The following is a 19,399-nucleotide window of genomic DNA, read 5'->3' as shown; positions in this document are numbered from 1 at the left end:
TATAGTTGATTTCTAGTTTCATACCGTTGTGGTCAGAAAAGATGCTTGGTATTATTTCAATCTTCTTAAGTTTATGTAGACTTGTTTTGTGGCCTAATATGTGATGAATCCTGGAGAATCTTCCATGTGCATTTGAAAAGAACATGTATTCTTCGGTTTTTGGATGGAATGCTCTGTATATATCTACTAGGTCCATCTGTTCTAGTGTGTCATTTAAGGCCAATGTTTCCTTATTGATCTTCTGTTTGGATGATCTATCTGTTGGTGTCAGTGGAGTGTTAAAGTCCCCTACTATTATTGTGTTACTGTCTATTTCTCTTTTTATGTCTCTTAATAATTGCTTTATATATTTAGGTGCACCTACATTGGGTGCGTAGATATTTACAAGTGTTATATCCTCTTGTTGGATTGTTCCCTTGAACATTATGTAATGCCCTTTGTCTCTTTTTACAGTTTTTGTTTTAAAGTCTATTTTGTCTGATATGAGTATTGCTACCACAGCTTTCTTTTCATTGCCATTTGCATGGAGTATCTTTTTCCATCCCTTCACTTTCAGTTTGTGAGTGTCTTTAGGTCTAAAGTGTGTCTCTTGTATGCAGCATATATATGGGTCTTGTTTTTTTATCCAGTCAGCCACCTTATGCCTTTTAATTGGAGCATTTAGTCCATTGACGTTTATAGTAGCTATTGATAAGTATGTACTTACTGCCATCTCTTAACTTTTCTTTTTTCTTAGTGTTTTAGTAGTCCTTCTATGTTCCTTTCTCCTTCTATACAGAATTGATGGTCTCTTTAGTTTGACCTCTGTCTGAAAGCTCTACTCTTTAACTCTCCTCTTCTCTCATTTTATATTTTTGATATCATATCTAACCTCTTTTTTGTGATTTTGTTTCCATTACCCTCTTATCATGGAAATAGATAATTTTTCCTATTTGTGGTCTTCTCTTTTCCCCTTAAATCAGTCCCTTTAACATTTCTTGTAGCACTGGTTTCTTGGTGACAAACTCCTTTAATTTTTGCTTGTCTGGGAAACTTTTGACCTCTCCTTCCATTCTGAATGATAACCTTGCTGGGTAGAGGATTCTTGGCTTTTTTTTTTTCCTTTTAGCACTTTAAATACATCATGCCACTCTCTTCTAGCCTGTAAGGTTTCTGCTGAGAAGTCAGCTGATGGCCTTATGGCGTTTTCTTTGTATGTAACTTGACTTTCTCTTGTGGCTTTTAGGATTCTCTCTTTATCTTTAATTCTGGACATTTTGATTATGATGTGTCTTGGTGTGAGCCTCTTTGGGTTTATCTTGTTTGGGGCTCTCTGTGCTTCCTGTACCTGGATGTCTGTTTCCTTCCTTAGGTTAGGGAAGTTTTCATCTATTATTTCTTGAAATAGATTCTCTGCCCCTTTGTCTCGCTCTTCTCCTTCTGGGACACCTATAACACGGATGTTAGTGCACTTGATGTTGTCCCAGAGGTCCCTTAGACTGTCCTCACTCTTTTTAATTCTTTTCTCTTTTACCTGTTCAACTTGGGTAATGTCTTCTAGTCTTTCGTCTAGCTCACAGATCCGTTCTTCTGTATCCTCTACTCTGCTTTTGAGTCCCTCTAGTTAATTTTTCATTTCCAGTATTGTATTCTTCATTTCTGATTGGTTCTTTTTTATATCTTCCATTTATTTGTCGACATTCTCACTGAGTTCATCTATTCTTCTCCCCAGATCAATGAGCATCCTTAACACTCTTTGTTTGAACTCTCTGTCAGGTAGGTTGCTCATTTCTGTTTCACTTAGTTCCTTTTCTAGGGTTTTGTCTTGTTCCCTTACTTGGAATGTATTCCTTTGCCTCCTCATTTCACCTCTTTCCTTGTGCTTGTGTCTGTGTATTAGGTAGGTCAGCTACATCTCCTGCTCTTGGATAGGTGACCTTATATAAGTGATGCCTTAGAAGGCCTGCAGTGGGCTTCCCTCAGTTCTCAATGCTCCCGGGGTGCCCCCTATGTGGGCTATGTGTGTCCTTCTGTTGTGGCCTGTTTGCTCTCCCTGTAGGCACCCAGGGAGGCTGAATTATGCTCCTGGCCAGCTGTTGTAATGCTCAGCTGCTTGTAATTGTTGTGGGCCCTTCAGTCTCTTTATCGGGTGTAGGGAGCCCCAGCCCAGTTGGCTGCAAGTCCTAATAGCACATTTGTGTTTCAGTATTTCTTTTAAGTGAGTAGGCCCCCAGTGTGGCAGGTTGTTAGGCTCAGGGGCTTACAAATGCTGTAAGCCTCCAGTCTTTAAGTCTCTTGTCAGCTCTCTGAGGATTGCAGCTGGGTGGGGCTGGCTTCAGACACAGGAGCACCCAATTGTTTCAGGCTTTGGAAGATGGGGCAAACCCCCTATATGGGTCTTTGAGAAGCACAAGTCTTCTGCATCTGACAAGCCCTGCCGCCCACAGGTCCACACACACAGTCAACACAGTCCTGCCCCTTGTGCGCGCCCCGACCTCCTGAAGTGGACCCAGTGTCCCCATGGCGGGAGCCCCACACACTCCACCACCGCCCCACACTCTCCATCCGCTCCTTGTGCACGCCCTGTCCCACTGAAGTGGGCTCAGTTGCCAGGCTGCAGAGAATCCAGTCACCAATCTATGCAGGCCCACAAGTTGCCTGAGGGCTTGCTGTTGGGTGGGGCCAGTCTCTAGGGTGGGCTGCCTGCCTGGGCTGAGCTGGATTCAATCAGTGCTCTAGTGGGTGGGGCAGACCCTGGACTAGCAGGCCTCAGGGAGAACTCCAATGGCATCTGTGTCAGCACGCCCACACCGGGCCACAACAATGCTCGCCGCTGCCAATGTCCCAGTCCCTGGAGAGGTCTCACCTCTCACTGCGATGCGCTCAGAGCCTATCAGGTGAGTCTCTTTTCACCAAAGCAGTGTGCACCTTTCTTTCTGCTGATTTTAGGTTGCTTTCTGAAATGAATGAGTTTGTGCGTGGGCCCTTTAAGAGCCAGTTTTAATTTCTTTGTGAACCAGATTTTCTGGGGGTACTCCCCAATGTTTTAGTAGCAAGCAAAGTCAGATATTCTGCCGCTGGTCTCGATTGTGCTGGGTCCACAAAATGCCCATAGCGGGGGCGCTCCCCGGCTCAGGGCCCCGCTCCTCCAGGGAGGGCTGCGGACCTGTGGGCTGCTCCCGGGCGGCCATGAAGCTGACGGCTTGTGAAGGTGGTGTTTTTCCTCTCCAAAAAAGGGAGTTTCTTCCTCTTCCACCTCGATTAGGATTGTCCTTTGTTGCAGGAGTTCCTCTTATCCAGTTTTTAGTTCTGTCTCAGGGGTAATTTTTCCACGAGTAGTTGTAAATTGGCTGTGTCTGCAGGAGGAGGTGAGTGCAGAGTCTGCTTATGCCACCATCTTTGAGGAAGTCTTAGTTATAATTTTGAATGAAGGTACCCTTTTTTTCTTTTGGCTCTGGCCTTAGACAGAAGGACATTTTAAATTAGACTGTTTCTATTTTTAAACGTTCTCAGTGACTGAGGTCTTGAAATCAATCCAAAGATGCAGAGGCTGGCACCCAATATTTGAACTAGGCTACTCCTGGGAACTGGTAGTCTTTTAATGTTTCTCAACAAACTGGTAGATTGGTAGATCATGCTGCCATTTCTTAAATGTCTGTATGAGAGGGAAAAACACGCTGGTAAAACCCAAGGAGCTCGTAAGTGCTCAGATGAGGACTATTTGCCTACCAGGAGCCAAGCATTTCATTCATTCCTTCAGCAAATTTTTATTGAGCTCTACGTGCTAGGCACTGTCCTTCAGATACTTGGAAATCTGTTCCAATATATTTTCCAAATACACTTTCCTGGGGAGGCCTGTCTACTCGTGTTCATCCAGCTCTACACGAGTCCTCATCAAGGCAGCTGCCCGGCACTCTCATGCCAGCCTCAGTGTTCTCTCCCTAAGCCCACCATTGCATTTCCGTATCATGCCTTATACCCAGTTTCACAGCCTTCGGCCTTCTGGGGAGTGACATTACTGGCAGTGACAGCAGGTGGGTGACTGCTGAGCCTGGAGGGAAGCTCCACGTCTCAAGCGTTTATTTAAGCAGGCTGCGTACTGTAACCCCTCTCTCCTTGCTAGCTGACAGTGGTTCCAGAACAGACTTTCAGCATTTGCATTAATTGCCAAAGATGAATTACCATCTGCCTTGGCTTTAAATTAACTGGGGCAGTTATAACCCAGAGAGAATGGGGAAGTAGGAGAATGGAATTAATTCTGAGCTTATTTCCATTTTGAATGGCAGTAAGCAGAAGTAATGGTGCTAGGGGAGGGGTGTGTTCTATGAACTGTGAAGTAAAAGGAAGGAATTGGCTGTAAAACTAAGAGTTTGAATGAGAAATAAAAATTCCTAGGAAGTGTTGCCTCTGTGGGCAAAAAACAGTTTGAGGCATAAATGCCCTAAATTTTCTTGTTTAATAGGTGTTATCCAAATGTTTCAGGAGGTATTTTAATATCAGTGAGTTTTGTTTTCTGTCTGTATGTGTACACACAATGCCAACTTCCAAGGTTTGAGATTGAAAACTGACTTGATTACTTCAGGCTCAATGTGGCTAAAATTGAACTCACCATCTCTGACTACAGATCTGCTCTTCTGCTCATATTTCCAAGCTCAGTTCTGGCTCATCCATTCAATCTGCCAGCCAGGATCGATGCCTGAGACTTCATGGTCTCCTCCAATTCCCTTTCTTCCCACAACAAAGCTATCACTCTATCTGCTGATTTTCTATAGACATACCTCTATAGGCATTGAGGAAAAGGGGTGAGGAAGCAGCTCCTGACATCCAGGAACTGGCCTCAATTTTATTACAAGCTAGTCTGGGCCATGTTGTTCCGTTGAGCATGACAATCTCACAGAACATCAATATCAAACAAGGTCGCTCTGAGGGACCAGGACAAAATAAGACAAAAACAAAATCACTGTGAAGCCCACAAAATACCAAACCTCCCCTCTCACTAAAAAGAGTAACTGCTTCTGCTTTACCAGTTACAGCTTTATCTCTGCTCTGGACGGCCCTCCCTACCGATAAACCATTGAGACATGCAGTCATAGGATCGCCCTCGGTTTCTGATAGCATCCCATCTAGACTGAAGTCCCACTTCCTTAGACTCTCCTGCAAATCACCCAACTAAAGCCCAAATCCTACAGTAGGTTCTTTCTAACACTCTCTTAGTGAGAGTGTTGTGTTTTCTCTCTGGCTAGAATAAATAATAAATCCAACTTGTTCAACTCCATAAATATGTTCCTGATGGATTTTGGCTGGAGAGTATTGACTCTACTCTCTCTCTCTACTTCTGGTTAAATCTTATTCTTCATCATCACCAGCCTATAATGCTGTGACAACAGCATCATGTGTGTTTTTCCAGGTTCCAGGGTTCTTCCTCTCTGATTCCTCTTTCTTACTGCCATGAGGTTGCCTCCCCCAACCCCATCAGCACATTGTATGAGACTTTTCATCAAAAATGGGGCATAGAATACGACATATTGACAACATAAACTTTTAGATATAATGCACTCAGAAGGACATGATATCACTTCTGTGGTATTCCTACTCAAAATGCATAATCTCATTTCAATCATGAGACAACATCAGGTGAATTCAAATTGAGGGTCATTCTATGAAATAACTCATCAATACTCTTCAAAAGTGTCAAAGTCACGAAAGGGAAGTGTTATGACTACTGTGTGTGCCCCAAAAAGATATGTTGAAGTCCTAACCTCCAGTACCTCAGAATGTGACTTTGTTTTGAAACAGGGTCATTGCAGATGTAATTAGAGAAGATGAGGTCATACTTACAAAAAAGACAAATACTGTATGATTCTGCTTATATGAGGACCTAATGTAGTCAAATTCATAGACACAGAAAGTAGAATGGTGGTTGCCAGGGACTGTGTTAAGGGTGAAAAGGAGAGTTGTTGTTCAATGGGTACAGAATTTCAGATTTGCAGGATGAAAAAGTTCTGGAGATCTGTTTCACAACAATGTAAATATACTTAACACTACGAACTGTACACTTAAAAATGGTTAAGATGATAGTTTATGTTTTTTACCACAATAAAAATATATATATTAAAAAAAATGATGATATATACTGGTGTAGAGTGGCCCGTAATCCAATGAGAAGACAGCTGTGTGCAGACAGAGACACACAGCAAGAAGACCATGTGATGACAAACGCTGAGATGGAGTGATGCAGCTGCAAGCCAAGGAGAACCAAAGATTACCAGCAAATCACCTGAAGCTAGAGAGAGGCAATGAAGGCTTCTTCCCTACGGATTTTAGAGGAAACTCAGCCTTGCCAGTGTCTTGATTTTGAACTTCTAGTCTCCAGAACTGTAAGACAATAAATTTCTGTTGTTTTAAGCCACCTGGCTTCTGGTACTTTGTTATGGCAGCCCCAGGAAACTAATACAGCAAGGAGAGACTGAGAAGCTCTTACGGGTTGGATGCCGCTAACGAGCGTTATATCAATGTAATTTTCCTGGTTTGGGTCATTGTCCTATGGTCATATAAGATGTTAACATTAGAATTTGGGTAAGGACCTCTATGTCCTTTTTTCTAAATTATCTGTAAGGCTAAAACTGGTTCAAAATGAAATATTAAATAAATAAGACATAGTTGTGTTTTTTTAAATAGATACACTGATCTGGAATACTAATCTAACCATGTTACTTCACTGCTTAAAATCCTGCAATTGGAGTGGGAGGAGCAAGTCTTCTATACTTGTTTTCACTAACAAATTACTTGGGGTGACACACAAGGAGGCTTGTGAGCTGTCCACTCTCCGTTAGGCTGGCCTCCCTGCTCTGTCCTGTGTCCTCCAGCAAACCTGGCCCAACCATGCTCATTTCCGCGCCTCCCCTTCCTGCCGCGGGAATTTATATGACTCCATTCATTATTATCTCTTCTCTGATACTTTCTCTCTTGTCCTCAGGCCTCATCAATCCCCTACCACTCTCTCCTCAGCTCCCAAAGCATAGCATTGGCCCTGAGGTGGGGGGAGAGGATGGCTAGAGAGGTTAAATACATTTAGAGGTATGCACAAAGTGAGCATTCCATTCCTTTTCAATGTTTATGTCTGAAACCATGAGAAAAAATATTCCCATCTCTGGCATTTCTTCCATCTCTTTTCTCATATGTCCGTAAAAATGCTGAATGTCTGGTCTTACCCCAGAAATGATTCTCCTGGCTTTAGTAATGTAGCATCTTGAAATATCAGGATGGTTAAATAGAAAAAAAATGTGCTAATCAATTCTTCTATATGTGACCAGATTAATAATTTTTACCTGCGAAGTCTAGGTGCATTGTCTCAGGACATCCCACTGATTTTAGTGGTGATCTCTGGTTCCCTCCAGGTATAATACATGGCAAAGGAGAGTCTTTAGACAGAAGCAATCCTGAAATAGCTTCTTGCATATATGTGTCTCCTTCGAATATTATGTTTGACTGTGCTTTATGTAGACATCATACTAGTATTTTTTCCCTTATTTTTAAAAAGGACAGGGACATTTTATGAGAATGAACACCTTCCCTTTAAATGGTACTGCTGTTTACATTCACCTTCCCCACATTCACACACATGCTCACACAGTCAAGTGACATCAGAAAGGAGTTGTAACTTAGAGGATATAAGCAGTGGTGTCCTGGAGCCAGTATGTAATAGCTAATGTTAAATTTTTAGGAATTTTATGAGCTGGTTATCAAATATAACATTAAATTATAGTAAAACAAGGGTAATAAACACCCTAGTGTCATTACTTCCTAATCATCTTATTTATGCTCCTGGAGTATTTATGTCTATTTTATCCATATGGTGGAAACACTGTACTATACTGCTGTGCATCTCTTCCCAGCTTTGCATTCAGTGACATCATGTTGGTAGCTTGAAATCGACCATGGTGGGATTATTTACACCATGGAAATTGGCAAACACTACAAATCTGGGCTGGCTTTTTCTCTCTGAAGAGCCAGATGTTAAACATTTACCATCAAACACACACACGCGCGCACGCACACACGCTCTCTCCCCTTCTTTACAAAGACTGATTCTGTGTTCTCATTGGGATATAAATTATTGATTCAAATATTAGGAAGTCTACATGGATGAGTGGGATCCTATCATCATTCGATGCTTTTCAATCCACCTCATGATTTTTCTCTGGACAAGGCAAATCAAACCCATTTCCATCATGCATATATTTTGTAGTCTAATATTTATTCTTTTTTCCTGAATTTCCATGGTACTACACTAATCCAGGGTCACATCACCTCAAACCTTCGTTTCTAAAAATGTTTGCCTATGTCTATATTTAGAGAAAGATTTATTTAAAGGAATTGGCTCACGCTGTTGTGGAGGCTAGCAAGTCTGAAATTTTCAGGGCAGTCTAGACACCCAGAGAAGAGTTTATATTACAGTCTCATGTCTGAAGGCAGTCTGGAGGCAGAATTCCTTTTTCCTCTGGGGCCCTCAGTCTTTTCTCTTAAGGCCATCAACTGATTGGATGAGGCCCACCTACACTACGGAGGGCGATCTGATTTACTCAAAGTTCAGTGACTTAAATGTTAATCACATCTAAGGTGCTCAAAGGGTACAAACTTCCAGTTATAAGATGAATAAATTCTCGGGATGTAATGTACGGCATGGTGACTATAGTTAACAATATTGTATTGTATACTTGAAAGTTGCAAAAAGAGTAAATCTTAAAAGTTCTCACTACACACACATACAAAGATAACTATGTGAGGAGATGAATGTGTTAACTAGCCTTATTGAGGTAATCTTTTCACAATATATATGTATATCGAATTATCACATTTTATACCTTAAACTTACATTATATGTTGATTATATCTTAAAGCTGGAGAAAAAAATGTTAGTCACGTCTAAAAATACCTTTATAGTAACACCTAGACTGGTGTTTGACCAAAAACTGGGTACCATGGCCTACCCAAACTGACACATAAAATTAATCATCACAGTCCTACTCCCCAAATTTATCCATCATAGGGTGAAATCTTTGGCCACATCCTTATTCCTGAGGTCACTGGGGAGTTGATAAAACAAGATGAAGATCCTCTTGCTTTAGGGAAGTAAGACATGCCTGTGTTTCTGATTAGTGAGAAAGGCCATGAATGGAAATAATTAACATACTCTTTTATTTCTTGGATATTTTTATGGGAAGGAGAGTAGGGCTGACTGGAGGCCACCAAAGTTGAATGTTGAAGCGCATATCTCTGCTTTTGTGTTTTATCGGCAGGATTTTCTTGTTAGCATTCATAGCTATTTCAAGGCTTTGGGTGAGCAGTTCCACTGTCTAAATTAATGTGGAACCCATGGATTACTGTGTCAACTCTGTTTTCCCTTTTGGGGCTTTCCAAAGCTGTCTGCATGGCTTTGGGCAAATTCCTTAACCTTTTGTATTTCGGCTTTCTTATCCCAAAAAGCCTCCTAAACCTAGCATTCAGTGATTCTGTAACTTGAACCTAACCTATCCGTCTAACTTTTTCCCCCATGATTTTTCAACTCTCTGCTTCTTACAATCCAATTCCCACCCTCCTTTTTGCCCTTATCACACTAACTTCCACCAAGATATCTTGACTGATGTGGTTTTCTATAACTTAGATAACTATTCCTGTATCTATCGTATCTACTTTTCAAATACAACTTGTAATATCTTTAATATACACAGTGCTTTTATAAATCAATATTAAATAAACAGGCCCCCTGTATAATATGGTTAAATGATGTGGACATGCAGTTGTGAAAGAGGTTCAAATGGCCAATAAACATGAGACAATATGTTCAGCATCACTAAGTAAAAAAAAGAAATTGCAATAAATATTAAACGTAAATTTTGACTTTCAGAATGGCAAAGATTTCAATGACTACAAACTCAGGATAAAATTTGGAAGAATCCCATAAGAGGCTATGTTAGTTTCCCAGGGCTGCAGTAACAAAGTATCGCAAATTGGGTGGCTTAAAACAACAGAAATGTATTGTCTCCGAGTTCTGGAGCCTAGAAGTCTAAGATCAAGGTGTCAGCAGGGTCATATTCCCTCTGAAACCAGTAGTGGGGATTCTTCTGTTGATGGCTGTCAATCCTTGGTGTTCTTGGCTGGTAGCTGCATTGCTCCATTCTCTGCTTCTGTCATCATACGGCATTCTCCCTGTGTGTCTGTGTCCAAATTTTCCTCTCTAAGGACACCAGTCATACTGGATTAGAGTCCACCCTAATGACCTCATCTTTACTAATTACATCTGCAAAGTCTCTCCAATAACATCACACTCACAGGTACTGGGTTTAGGACTTCAACATATCTTTTTAGGAACGCCATTCAATCCATAACAGTGGCCATGAAAGGATATAAGCCCGGATACTAACACATAAAACAAAAAGCAAAGGAGAAAAGGATCATTTGGCGAAAGCAGCATGGACAGAGGACTATCAGGGACCAGACAACACATTCCACTTTCTGCCAAGTTGCTACAAAGCTTCCAGAAGGAAGATGAAATTCAGAAAGTAAGGAGAAGGCTGAGCATCAAACTGGAAGTCAAACTGAGTTGATTTCAATTGGCAGGATTAAGTTTGCTGATACCAAGAGGAAGTAGGGGCAGGAAAGTTAAATTCAATTTATATGTGTGTATATATATATATGGAAAATTTGTATTTGCAAACTGCTTGGGTTATAAAAATCCATAGCTATTTAACAGCAGCCAAATGGAAATGTGTATTCTATGAACAAGCAAGACAGTGATCAATACAATGATTGTAGGTATTAGATTGAATCTTATGAAATTGCCAGTATTTGACCATTTAATCTACAAAAATGGCAATTTGATATGGATTAACCTAATATGCATGGAAGAACTTGCTAACCTCATTGAGCAGAATCAGAGATTGATTTTACCACATATATTTGAGGGAAAACTCAGTATATGTTAAAAAGTCCTAACCTACATTCCATTCTCTTCAAATTTTTTACTCCCTCTGCACAGCCAGCCAGACTGTGACAAGGTTTTAAATTTGAATTTGGAGGAAAGTGGAAAGACTGCTTAGTTATGTTTAGGCCTCAGCCTTGGGTCTGACCCAGGTTTTCCTGGGGAATCCTGGTTGGAGATTATGCTTAAGACGTGACTACCCCGCCCCAGGCACATGGAGGACAACTGATGACCAGGTTCCCATCAATGGGTCTGTATTGTCTATAAGATAAATTCACAGCTCTGACAGGTGGCATATAAAGCCGGCCTTCAGTCCAGCCTCATTTCCCACCATTCCCAACCCTGCTGTGGCAGAGATGGTTGTTGACCAACCCAGATTAGTACTTTTTTGCAGAATGTAGAGTTGTTCTAGGAAGTGACTCCCAGCCAGGAACCACATTGCTCAGTGCATCTAAATGGGACCATGTAAGTAGTTCTGGCCAGTGAAATGTCAGTGGGAATCATGGGTGACACTTCAGCACAGAGGGGCTTCATACTATGCTTTCTCTCTTCCTCCAGTCTGCTGTCTAGGTGTCCCTTGAAGCCACAAAATAAATCAAAACTGGGGCCCTGAGTCACCACTTGGAGGAAAGCCACCCTGAGAGTCACCAGTCTGAGAACTTCTGCACTGGACTTGGCACAAGTGAGAAATAAACTCTGATTTTGTTAAGTCACAGAGATTTGGGGTTGTTTGTTATGGCAGCACAACCTAGCATGCCTTAATATCTCCTATGCTTCAACCTTCTAGATCACCATCCTTTCCCTCAACTTCTCAAATTGTTTCACTTGGCATGGCCTTGCAATCTCTGCTCTCTCTACCTAGAATACCTCTTCTCTTTTCTACCTGGTAAACCGCCAAGATTCAGATTAAGTGAAACTTAATTCTGAGTCCTTCTCTGACTGCTCCAGGCTGCTTGCTACTCCCTCTTCTACCCTCACTGTGTCTTGTACCATAGCTTCTGCCAAATCACATTGACATATTTCTCTTCTCAAAGAATGTGAGCTCTTTCAATGCAGGCACTGGATCTTATTCTTTATCTTCAGAGCACCTCAAATAGTGCTTGGCATGTAGTGGTCTCTCAATACATGAATTTTGGATTAGCCTAAGTGAATTGAGGGTGTGAGGGTTCTCTGAGAATATCCCTTAGTCAGCTGACCATGGGGTGTAATTGGTCTGAACTGGATTAGAGGGCTTGGGTCAGGGCAGGTCTGTCGTAGTGGAGATGTGCTGCTCTTGAAATCAGTAAAGCACTTAAAAAGGAATGCACAGAGTAAAGAAATGGGCCCTTAGAATTTGTCTTTTGCCATTCGCTGAAGATTAGAGGAGAATAAAGCTTCCTCATTTTCAAAATGTGTGTTTTTCATGGCTGCAGACCGTGTTGAATATGTGCTTAGCTTGAAAGACATTGAAAATTTGGATTTCTCCCAGAGTTCAGCCAGAGACTTGGTTGAGTTCCTTTGCTTCTCTGTAAAATTTAGATTTCATTTCTTTGAGAGTACAACAAAGGAATAAGAAAAAAACAAGTTCCAATGAAATGGGAAGTGCTTTAATAGGAATGTTTTATTGTTTCTGCCCGAGTTGCTGATATAGCTTATGAAGTGAAAACACTGCTTTAATAAAAATGGAATACTCTTGGTTACACGAAATCCCATCCCTCCTCCTTCAAGTAGACTGAAGGAAGGGCCCTCATTCCTTGGGGTTGCTGACGATGGCTGTGGTGGAGTAAGAGTAGGGGCTGAGCAGAGCAGCGATGGTGTAGTGCCGGGGGCCAGAGTCGTTCGCTGTGAACACCACCTAAGAGAGAACACACACGGGATCTGTTTCTAACAGAGCTCAACAACGTGAGTCAAGGATAGAGACACAACAGGAAGTTAGAGCCAAATTAATTATTTTTATTTTATTACTTCATTTTATGAAATAGTTAGAACAAAAGGCAAAAATCTAAAAATGCTGGCAAGCTAAACTGTTGGAGCCTTGTGCAATCCTTAGAACAAGAGTTCTTTTCTACTACCTATATAATCAGGTCTCTTTTTTTGCGAATTCACACTGAGAATCAGAGTGGCCCTAGCCTGGCTGAGGGAAATCACAGAGCCTAAATGCTCCTGTTCACTTTCTTGGTTTTAGAAAAAAGAGGGAAGAATGTAGAAACTGGCATTCAATGACAAGAAGTCCTGAGAATGGTGACTGCCAATCCCACCCCAGACTTGGAGACCTAGAATTTTAGAGCTGGAAGGTAACATTCTTCCCATTTTACAGATAAGCAAAACAGACCTCTGAATTAGAGTGTTCGGCTCAAATTTATACAGTGACAGAGCCAGCCTGGAAGTTAAGGCTCCTTTCTCCAAATCCAGAGATTTTGCTCCCATTATTGCTTTCTATTTTCTACCATGAAGATCAAGTATATTTTTATGTATATAATAAGCAATGAAATATGGAGTAAAAGCATTATAGGGTCCTATTTACAATACAAGCAGAGTGTGGAGGATCATGCTCGAATTCTGAAACACACACACATGGGTGGCAGCTCATTTAAGCTTTCTAACTGGGCAAATTGTTGATCAAAGTGTGTTCCGGTTAGTCACATACTTCAGGCAAGTTTAGTAGAGATTCTGAGACTCAGGTGCTGGGATAGTCTAGGTGCCCGGAGTGAGGCAAATAGGGAAAAATTTGGTTCAGGGGAGAGATGGAGGGCTGCGAGGAGGTGTTTTAATTTTACTTATTTTGTATACAGGTGCTGGTTTGAGCTTTGGACACATACTGGATAAATACATTTTGTTTCAATTATGGAAAAGGGGAACCTTGATTACTTGGGGACAGGAGAAGGAAAGATCTGATTGAATCATACCAAAAACAAAAATAGCATCAGGCAAGAATAGGAGAGAATCACTTAATCTCTCTGAAATAGAAAGGGCACTCCTGAAAGGCCAAGTTTCTGGAAGCAACTTGGGAAATTTTCTTCTCTCTTATAGTGACATTGGCCTCTAGCCCCATTTGATTCTTCCTAAAAATTGTAAATGGCCTAATCTGTGCTCAAAATCCATGAGGTGAAGAGGACCAATAGTTCCAAAGGAAATTTCATAATTTTCTTGGTAAGTCTAATATGGCTACCTGGGTCAGTGGCCAAGGAGGAGGTGACTCGTGCTAAAGGATAGCGACATTCTGGGAGGTCCTTATCAGAAGAAGCTGGCAGGAAAGGAACTCATGGCTGGACCCACCATGCACCAGTCACCAAAGTGACGCACTGTGACTCATGCTTACCTGCTTGCTCTCTCATTCCCCATATCCATTCAGGCTCCAAGTTGGGCTCATGGTCCTGCCTGATATGTTTTACATCAGTCCCTTCCCTTCCATCCCAAGAGCAGGGATATGTTTTCACTTCTGAATCTCTAGCATCTAGCAGTGTGCTCAACACGGAGAAGGTTTTTATTTTTACAAAGTTGAACAAGAGAGTGAATAGCAGACAAAGGAAGCTAACATCTAATGAATAGGGGCAACACATCATGGGCAGTACGCAGTGAATCTTCTCAGAGAGTCTCATCAGGCTGAGATCCAAGGCAGACAAGGGTCACAGGGAGGCTGATCCTGTGCTCTAGGGTAGGGGCTGAGACTCTAGGGGCAAATGTCTTGTGGTGGCCACCCTCTAAATCCTGCATCCACCCCTGACTGGGCTCTTGCTGTGAGGCTGGGGGAGTAGCCAGAGGCATGCTTCTTGGTAGATGGGGCTCTCTTCGTGACTTGTGGGCCTCAGAAGTCAAACAGGCCTACAGTTTCCCTGGCAACACTGTCTGCTAAAAGAACTGTTTTATGTCAATTGAAAATCTCATCCATGACTAAATCAGAGAGAATGGTTCCCTTTCATGCCAAGTTACTTTTGATGCAATTAGTTGATCTTTAACTCTGATCAACATGTCTGGATTCTATTTCCATGACAGCCATCTGTTTTCAATGACTTAAGGAATTATAGACAAGGAGGAAGTAGGCAGACGGACCTATGTATAACTTTGAGGTTTCTACTACCTCACAGGCAGAGGAATAGAGTGTGAACCACGGGTTACAAATGTGGCTTTATTAGTATTATTATTAGCTTGGCTTCTCCCAGGAAGAAAGCTGAGGCACGCCTGAGGCTAAACCCAGCCTGGGCCTTGTTGGTAAATATTACTGCTCCTCCCCTTACTAGCCCTGTGACCTTTGACAAGTTATCTAACTTTTCTGTGCCTCACTTTATTCATCTGTAAAATGGAGCTAATAATAGGACTGACCAGAATGGGTTGTTGATGAAGATTAAATAGGTTAATTGTGGAACACACAAGTGTCTGGCACTTGGTGTTCGCTTGACAAATGTTACCCATTGTGTTGCCATTATTATTTTGAATTTACTGTCTGTATATGCATTGCCCCAAATCACTTATCCAAACCTCTGCTAGCCAGATAAGTTTGGGAATGAAGTATTTTTCAGATTTGAGAGAAGTCAAATGGTGCATCTATCTTTTGTTACATAACACCCTAAGCGAGGTCTGGAAGGCTGCCTCATAATCCAATATATTAATATTTCTTCGACAGCAAATATTCATATTCAGTGGAATGAATGAAGACTATAAAGAGCATCATGTAAGTTCAGGTCATGTTTCTAAATGAGTTTTCACCAAACTTAGAAAAAAAGTTTGCTTTTCAGAGTTCTGTGGATTTCTGATTGTAGAAATGGGAAAAGGAACCTGTGCTAGTCCAGTGCTTTCCTTAGGACATTTCTGTGGTGTGAGAAGCGCAAACCATGCATTTCCTGGGACTAAAAGCAAAAAACCAAAACACAACGGAAGTGTCTCTACACTCACCTCTGCATATTCATGGAACGGGGAAATGCCAACTGACTGCCAGTAGGATTTGGTGTCTAATTCCACTTTATATATCCCTTCAACAAATTTCTCTTCAGTTGTGAGCCCATGAAGCTCTCCAGATTCAACGGTTTTTCTAGAGGGTGCAAAAGTCCAGGTTAACTTAGGCATTAAGAGAATAAATGACATGGTAAGGTAACACCATACACTCGCATACACACGTTTGTGTAGGTGTGTGTGTGTGTATATATGTGTGTGCGTATATATATATATATATATTTTTTTTCTCAACCAAATCAAGACAGGGAAAACTTTAGTAACTGTAATTAAATGATAGTATTTTGTCAGAAATGTTTCAAAAAGCTCAGTGTAGATTTTTTTTTCTCTTATGAGAACAAGATATGGGTGTAATGTTTCACTTGGGGGCCGGTCTGGTGGCACAGCGTTTAAGTGCAGGTGCTCTGCTTCAGCGGCCTGGGTTTCACAGGTTCGGATCCCAGGTGCGCACCGAGGCGCTGCTTGTCAAGCCATGCTGTGGCAGTGTCCGACATAAAGTGGAGGAAGATGGGCACAGATGTTAGCCCAGGGCCAATCTTCCTTAGCAAAAAGAGGAGGATTGGCATCAGACCTTAGCTCAGGGCTAATCTTCCTTACAAAAAAAAAAAAAAGAGTCATTGTGATTCAGGCTTGGTGTTTGGGTGAAGGTCCATGACAATCCCTGGAAGTGGCTATAAGTGGCTCTGACTCTGAAGTTTCCCATGACACCAGGGTCTCACGCTCCCTGCTCCCTGCCCCCCAGAGGTACCATTCAGAGGTGGTATCGTTTGTACACACAATGGGAACCCCAAACTACAAAGAGGAATCAGTATCCTTCTCTTTTCCCTTTTATGTATTTAATCTCTTTGATAACTCTTTGCCAACAGCAAATACTAGGCAACTTTTTTTTTTTAACTAGGTGACTTCTATTTCCATTTAAGTACCTAACGACGATAGCTGATGGTAGAAATTGCTCTCCATTAGACTGCAAAAACTAAGATAGATAAAAATGGAAGTTGTCTTTACTGACTCTGACCATGGCCCTCCCATCTTTCTTCTTTTCCAGGAAGAAAATATTTAATTTCCTTTTTTGTCTTTTCATAAGAAAAAAGCTTCACATGAACATCTGAATGTTTTTGGTGGCTATTCTATCTCTTGCTTAGAATATTCTAGTAACTACTTTCCACATGTGTTCACCATTTTATATAAACATAAATGCGTTAACAAATAAAAACTCAATTGAAATCACACCAAAGAAAATGGACTTCCCAATGATAGGTGAAGAGCATAATGTGGTTCTTGGGAGTCAATTAAAACCCACAGAAATTCTCTTCCGAGGACATAAACACTTAGCAGTATTGTTGGTGCTGAGGATTTCTTGGCTGCTCTTTCTTTCAGTTAGTTTGTTTTTACTAATGTGCATTTTCTTTGAAATTCTTGCTAGTTGGAGGTCAAAAAACTCCGTGAAAGTTGTAAAGCTGCCAATGAAGGTGAGACGTCATTTTCGAATCTGACCTTGGGTGATTGTGAGCTTGGTCTGTGGCTGTGCTTTGCATTACGTGACTTTCTCTTCTGTGTCCTTTCTAATAGAGCTTGACAGCCCTCAGCCTTGCACAGAGTAGGTGCTCCACCATTGTTTGTTAGACAAAAGCCCTGGATTCTGGATGATCCAGATAAACTACAGAGAGGTGCCTTGTCAATGCTGCCCCTCAATTCCTTTCCTTTCGTTAAGAAATTAACACAGATAATATATCTTCCCTAAAATTCCAAGACAAGGACTCTCAGCCTGAGTGTTGTGAAGGGTACCAGGGAATCTGAAACTCCTGAAATGACACATATGTGTTTGTGTGTATGTGCATTTTTTCCGGACCTGGAGTCTATAGTTTTCATCATCTTCTTAAAGCGGTCTGTGACCCAGAAAGATGGTGAAGCACTGTGGGACCAGGGGAGATGCTGGCTCTTCCTTTTCCCCACTGTCTGCCCGAACTGTTGCTTGGGTTCCTGGTCACTCCCAGCTAAGCAAAGCAAGAGGAAAGCATCCTTCTCAGGGCCCACTTTAGCCAATGACGTGAGCCCCTCTCGCTAACAAGTGGCAGGCCAATGGGAAGATATAAGGAAGACCCATGTCTGGGTTCCTTGGGCAGCTTACCCAGAGGCAAACGGTTCCCAGGTCTCATCAGCAGCCTTTTTGAACACTTTCACAGCCACGTTGACAGCAGGACTGCCTCGGACGGCATCTAGGACTTTGACCATCAGAGGACATTTGGATTCACCAGTGCCCTGGGCATAGAGAAGACAAGGGAGAAGTCAACAAAATTGGCAAGGGTGAAAGGATCTATTCTTTATGGTGTTAGAAATCTGGAACAAGGCAGGAAGAACATGCTAATCCCATTTCCAGCAACACAAGTGTTGACGGTTAATGAGCTTCTCTTACTCAGGATAACACAGACCTAATTGTTTCCAAAGCAAGAACGGTTTTTGCCTCCAGACATGCTGCGATTGACCAGGGGCATAAGTAATGAATCTTAAGGGAGAAAATAGGCCCTCTGAGAACAGTTGCTTTGTTAAGCGTCCCCATTTGAGTGGAATTACTGAAAAGATGGAATATGCCACAGGACCAAATAGTTTTTCCTGAGAGCATTTCAGTCAGTTGTTGCTGTGGTAATTCCCTTTTACTAGTTGTTTGTACAATAACGTCAGATTACTTCTTGACCCATTTTACGGCATTCGTTAACGCTTCTGGAGGACTTAAGAATTACATAACTGACTAGAACGTTGTCTGCCAAGCCTTTCAAAGACTAATAAATACATTTTGAGCAGCTAAAGGGAAATAAACTTTATAAAAGGATGTTTCTGGAAATTCAATATTAAGAGCTTCATGAATATCATATCCTTATTTCTACTATCTATCTGAGGAAATTGAGGCAGCAGGCATTGTAAACTCGATGCACCAAAGCAATAGAGGAGAATGCCCAGTAACCCAGCCCCAGCTCTGCACAACTTCATTCTTTTTGAAGTTCGAATCAATGATGTTTAAAAATAGATGCTGGGTACCCTTCTCTAGCAACAAAAGCTGGTTGGAAAAGCTAGAAGTCACTTCTACTTCATCTAGTGTACACAGGAAACGTACAGAAGGACTTTATAGGATCAAACACTCACCGGAGGGCCAGCCTCAGACACAAATACCAGTCCAGCGAGGCAAAGGAGGAGCAGACGATGAGAAGCCATCCTGCCAAGAACTAGTGGACCTCCGTGATGGCCGCTCCCAGTCGGGGGCTTTTATACTCGCTTCTCTCAAGCCAGGCGGCTGATCCCTGCCAACCTGACTCCAAACCTGCTGATTCTGATTATTGACTTAGTCAACAAAGGGAGAATAAGTAACCCACACAAATATGAACCTTGCCTAGAGAGATTAGAGTGTTAGAACATTAGCTCTATGAAATATTCTTAACAGGTCATTTGACCAGCTAGGTCACCAAAACAAAACAGTCGAAACAAAGCAAAAATATTCTTCTCTCTCCTTGGCTGCATGCA

At 41.7% G+C, this 19,399-nt stretch overlaps 1 protein-coding gene across 1 annotated transcript; it reads right to left on the bottom strand.

The window, feature by feature from the left end:
• Positions 1–12,686: 12,686 nt before the first annotated feature.
• Positions 12,687–19,093, bottom strand: TTR (transthyretin). Its single transcript, XM_058556564.1, has 4 exons — positions 19,025–19,093; positions 18,015–18,145; positions 15,830–15,965; positions 12,687–12,794 (listed from the first exon to the last, which is right to left on the bottom strand). Exons 1-4 carry the CDS (start codon positions 19,091–19,093, stop codon positions 12,687–12,689), a joined length of 444 nt encoding a protein of 147 aa, XP_058412547.1.
• Positions 19,094–19,399: the final 306 nt, after the last annotated feature.

This window comes from Diceros bicornis, chromosome 16, assembly GCF_020826845.1.
Source record: "Diceros bicornis minor isolate mBicDic1 chromosome 16, mDicBic1.mat.cur, whole genome shotgun sequence".
Classification (NCBI taxonomy): domain Eukaryota; kingdom Metazoa; phylum Chordata; class Mammalia; order Perissodactyla; family Rhinocerotidae; genus Diceros; species Diceros bicornis.
The sequence above is the reverse complement of the archived record's forward strand: the minus strand, read 5'-3'. Positions and strand labels throughout refer to the sequence as shown.

Coding starts and splice junctions, on each gene's coding strand:
- TTR (XM_058556564.1), bottom strand. CDS start 19,093: ATGGCTTCTCATCGTCTGCTCCTCCTTTGCCTCGCTGGACTGGTATTT. Junction 15,966..18,014: donor TGGGAACCGTTTGCCTCTGG/GTAAGCTGCCCA, acceptor TGCACCCTCTAG/AAAAACCGTTGAATCTGGAG. Junction 12,795..15,829: donor CGTTCCATGAATATGCAGAG/GTGAGTGTAGAG, acceptor GTTCTCTCTTAG/GTGGTGTTCACAGCGAACGA.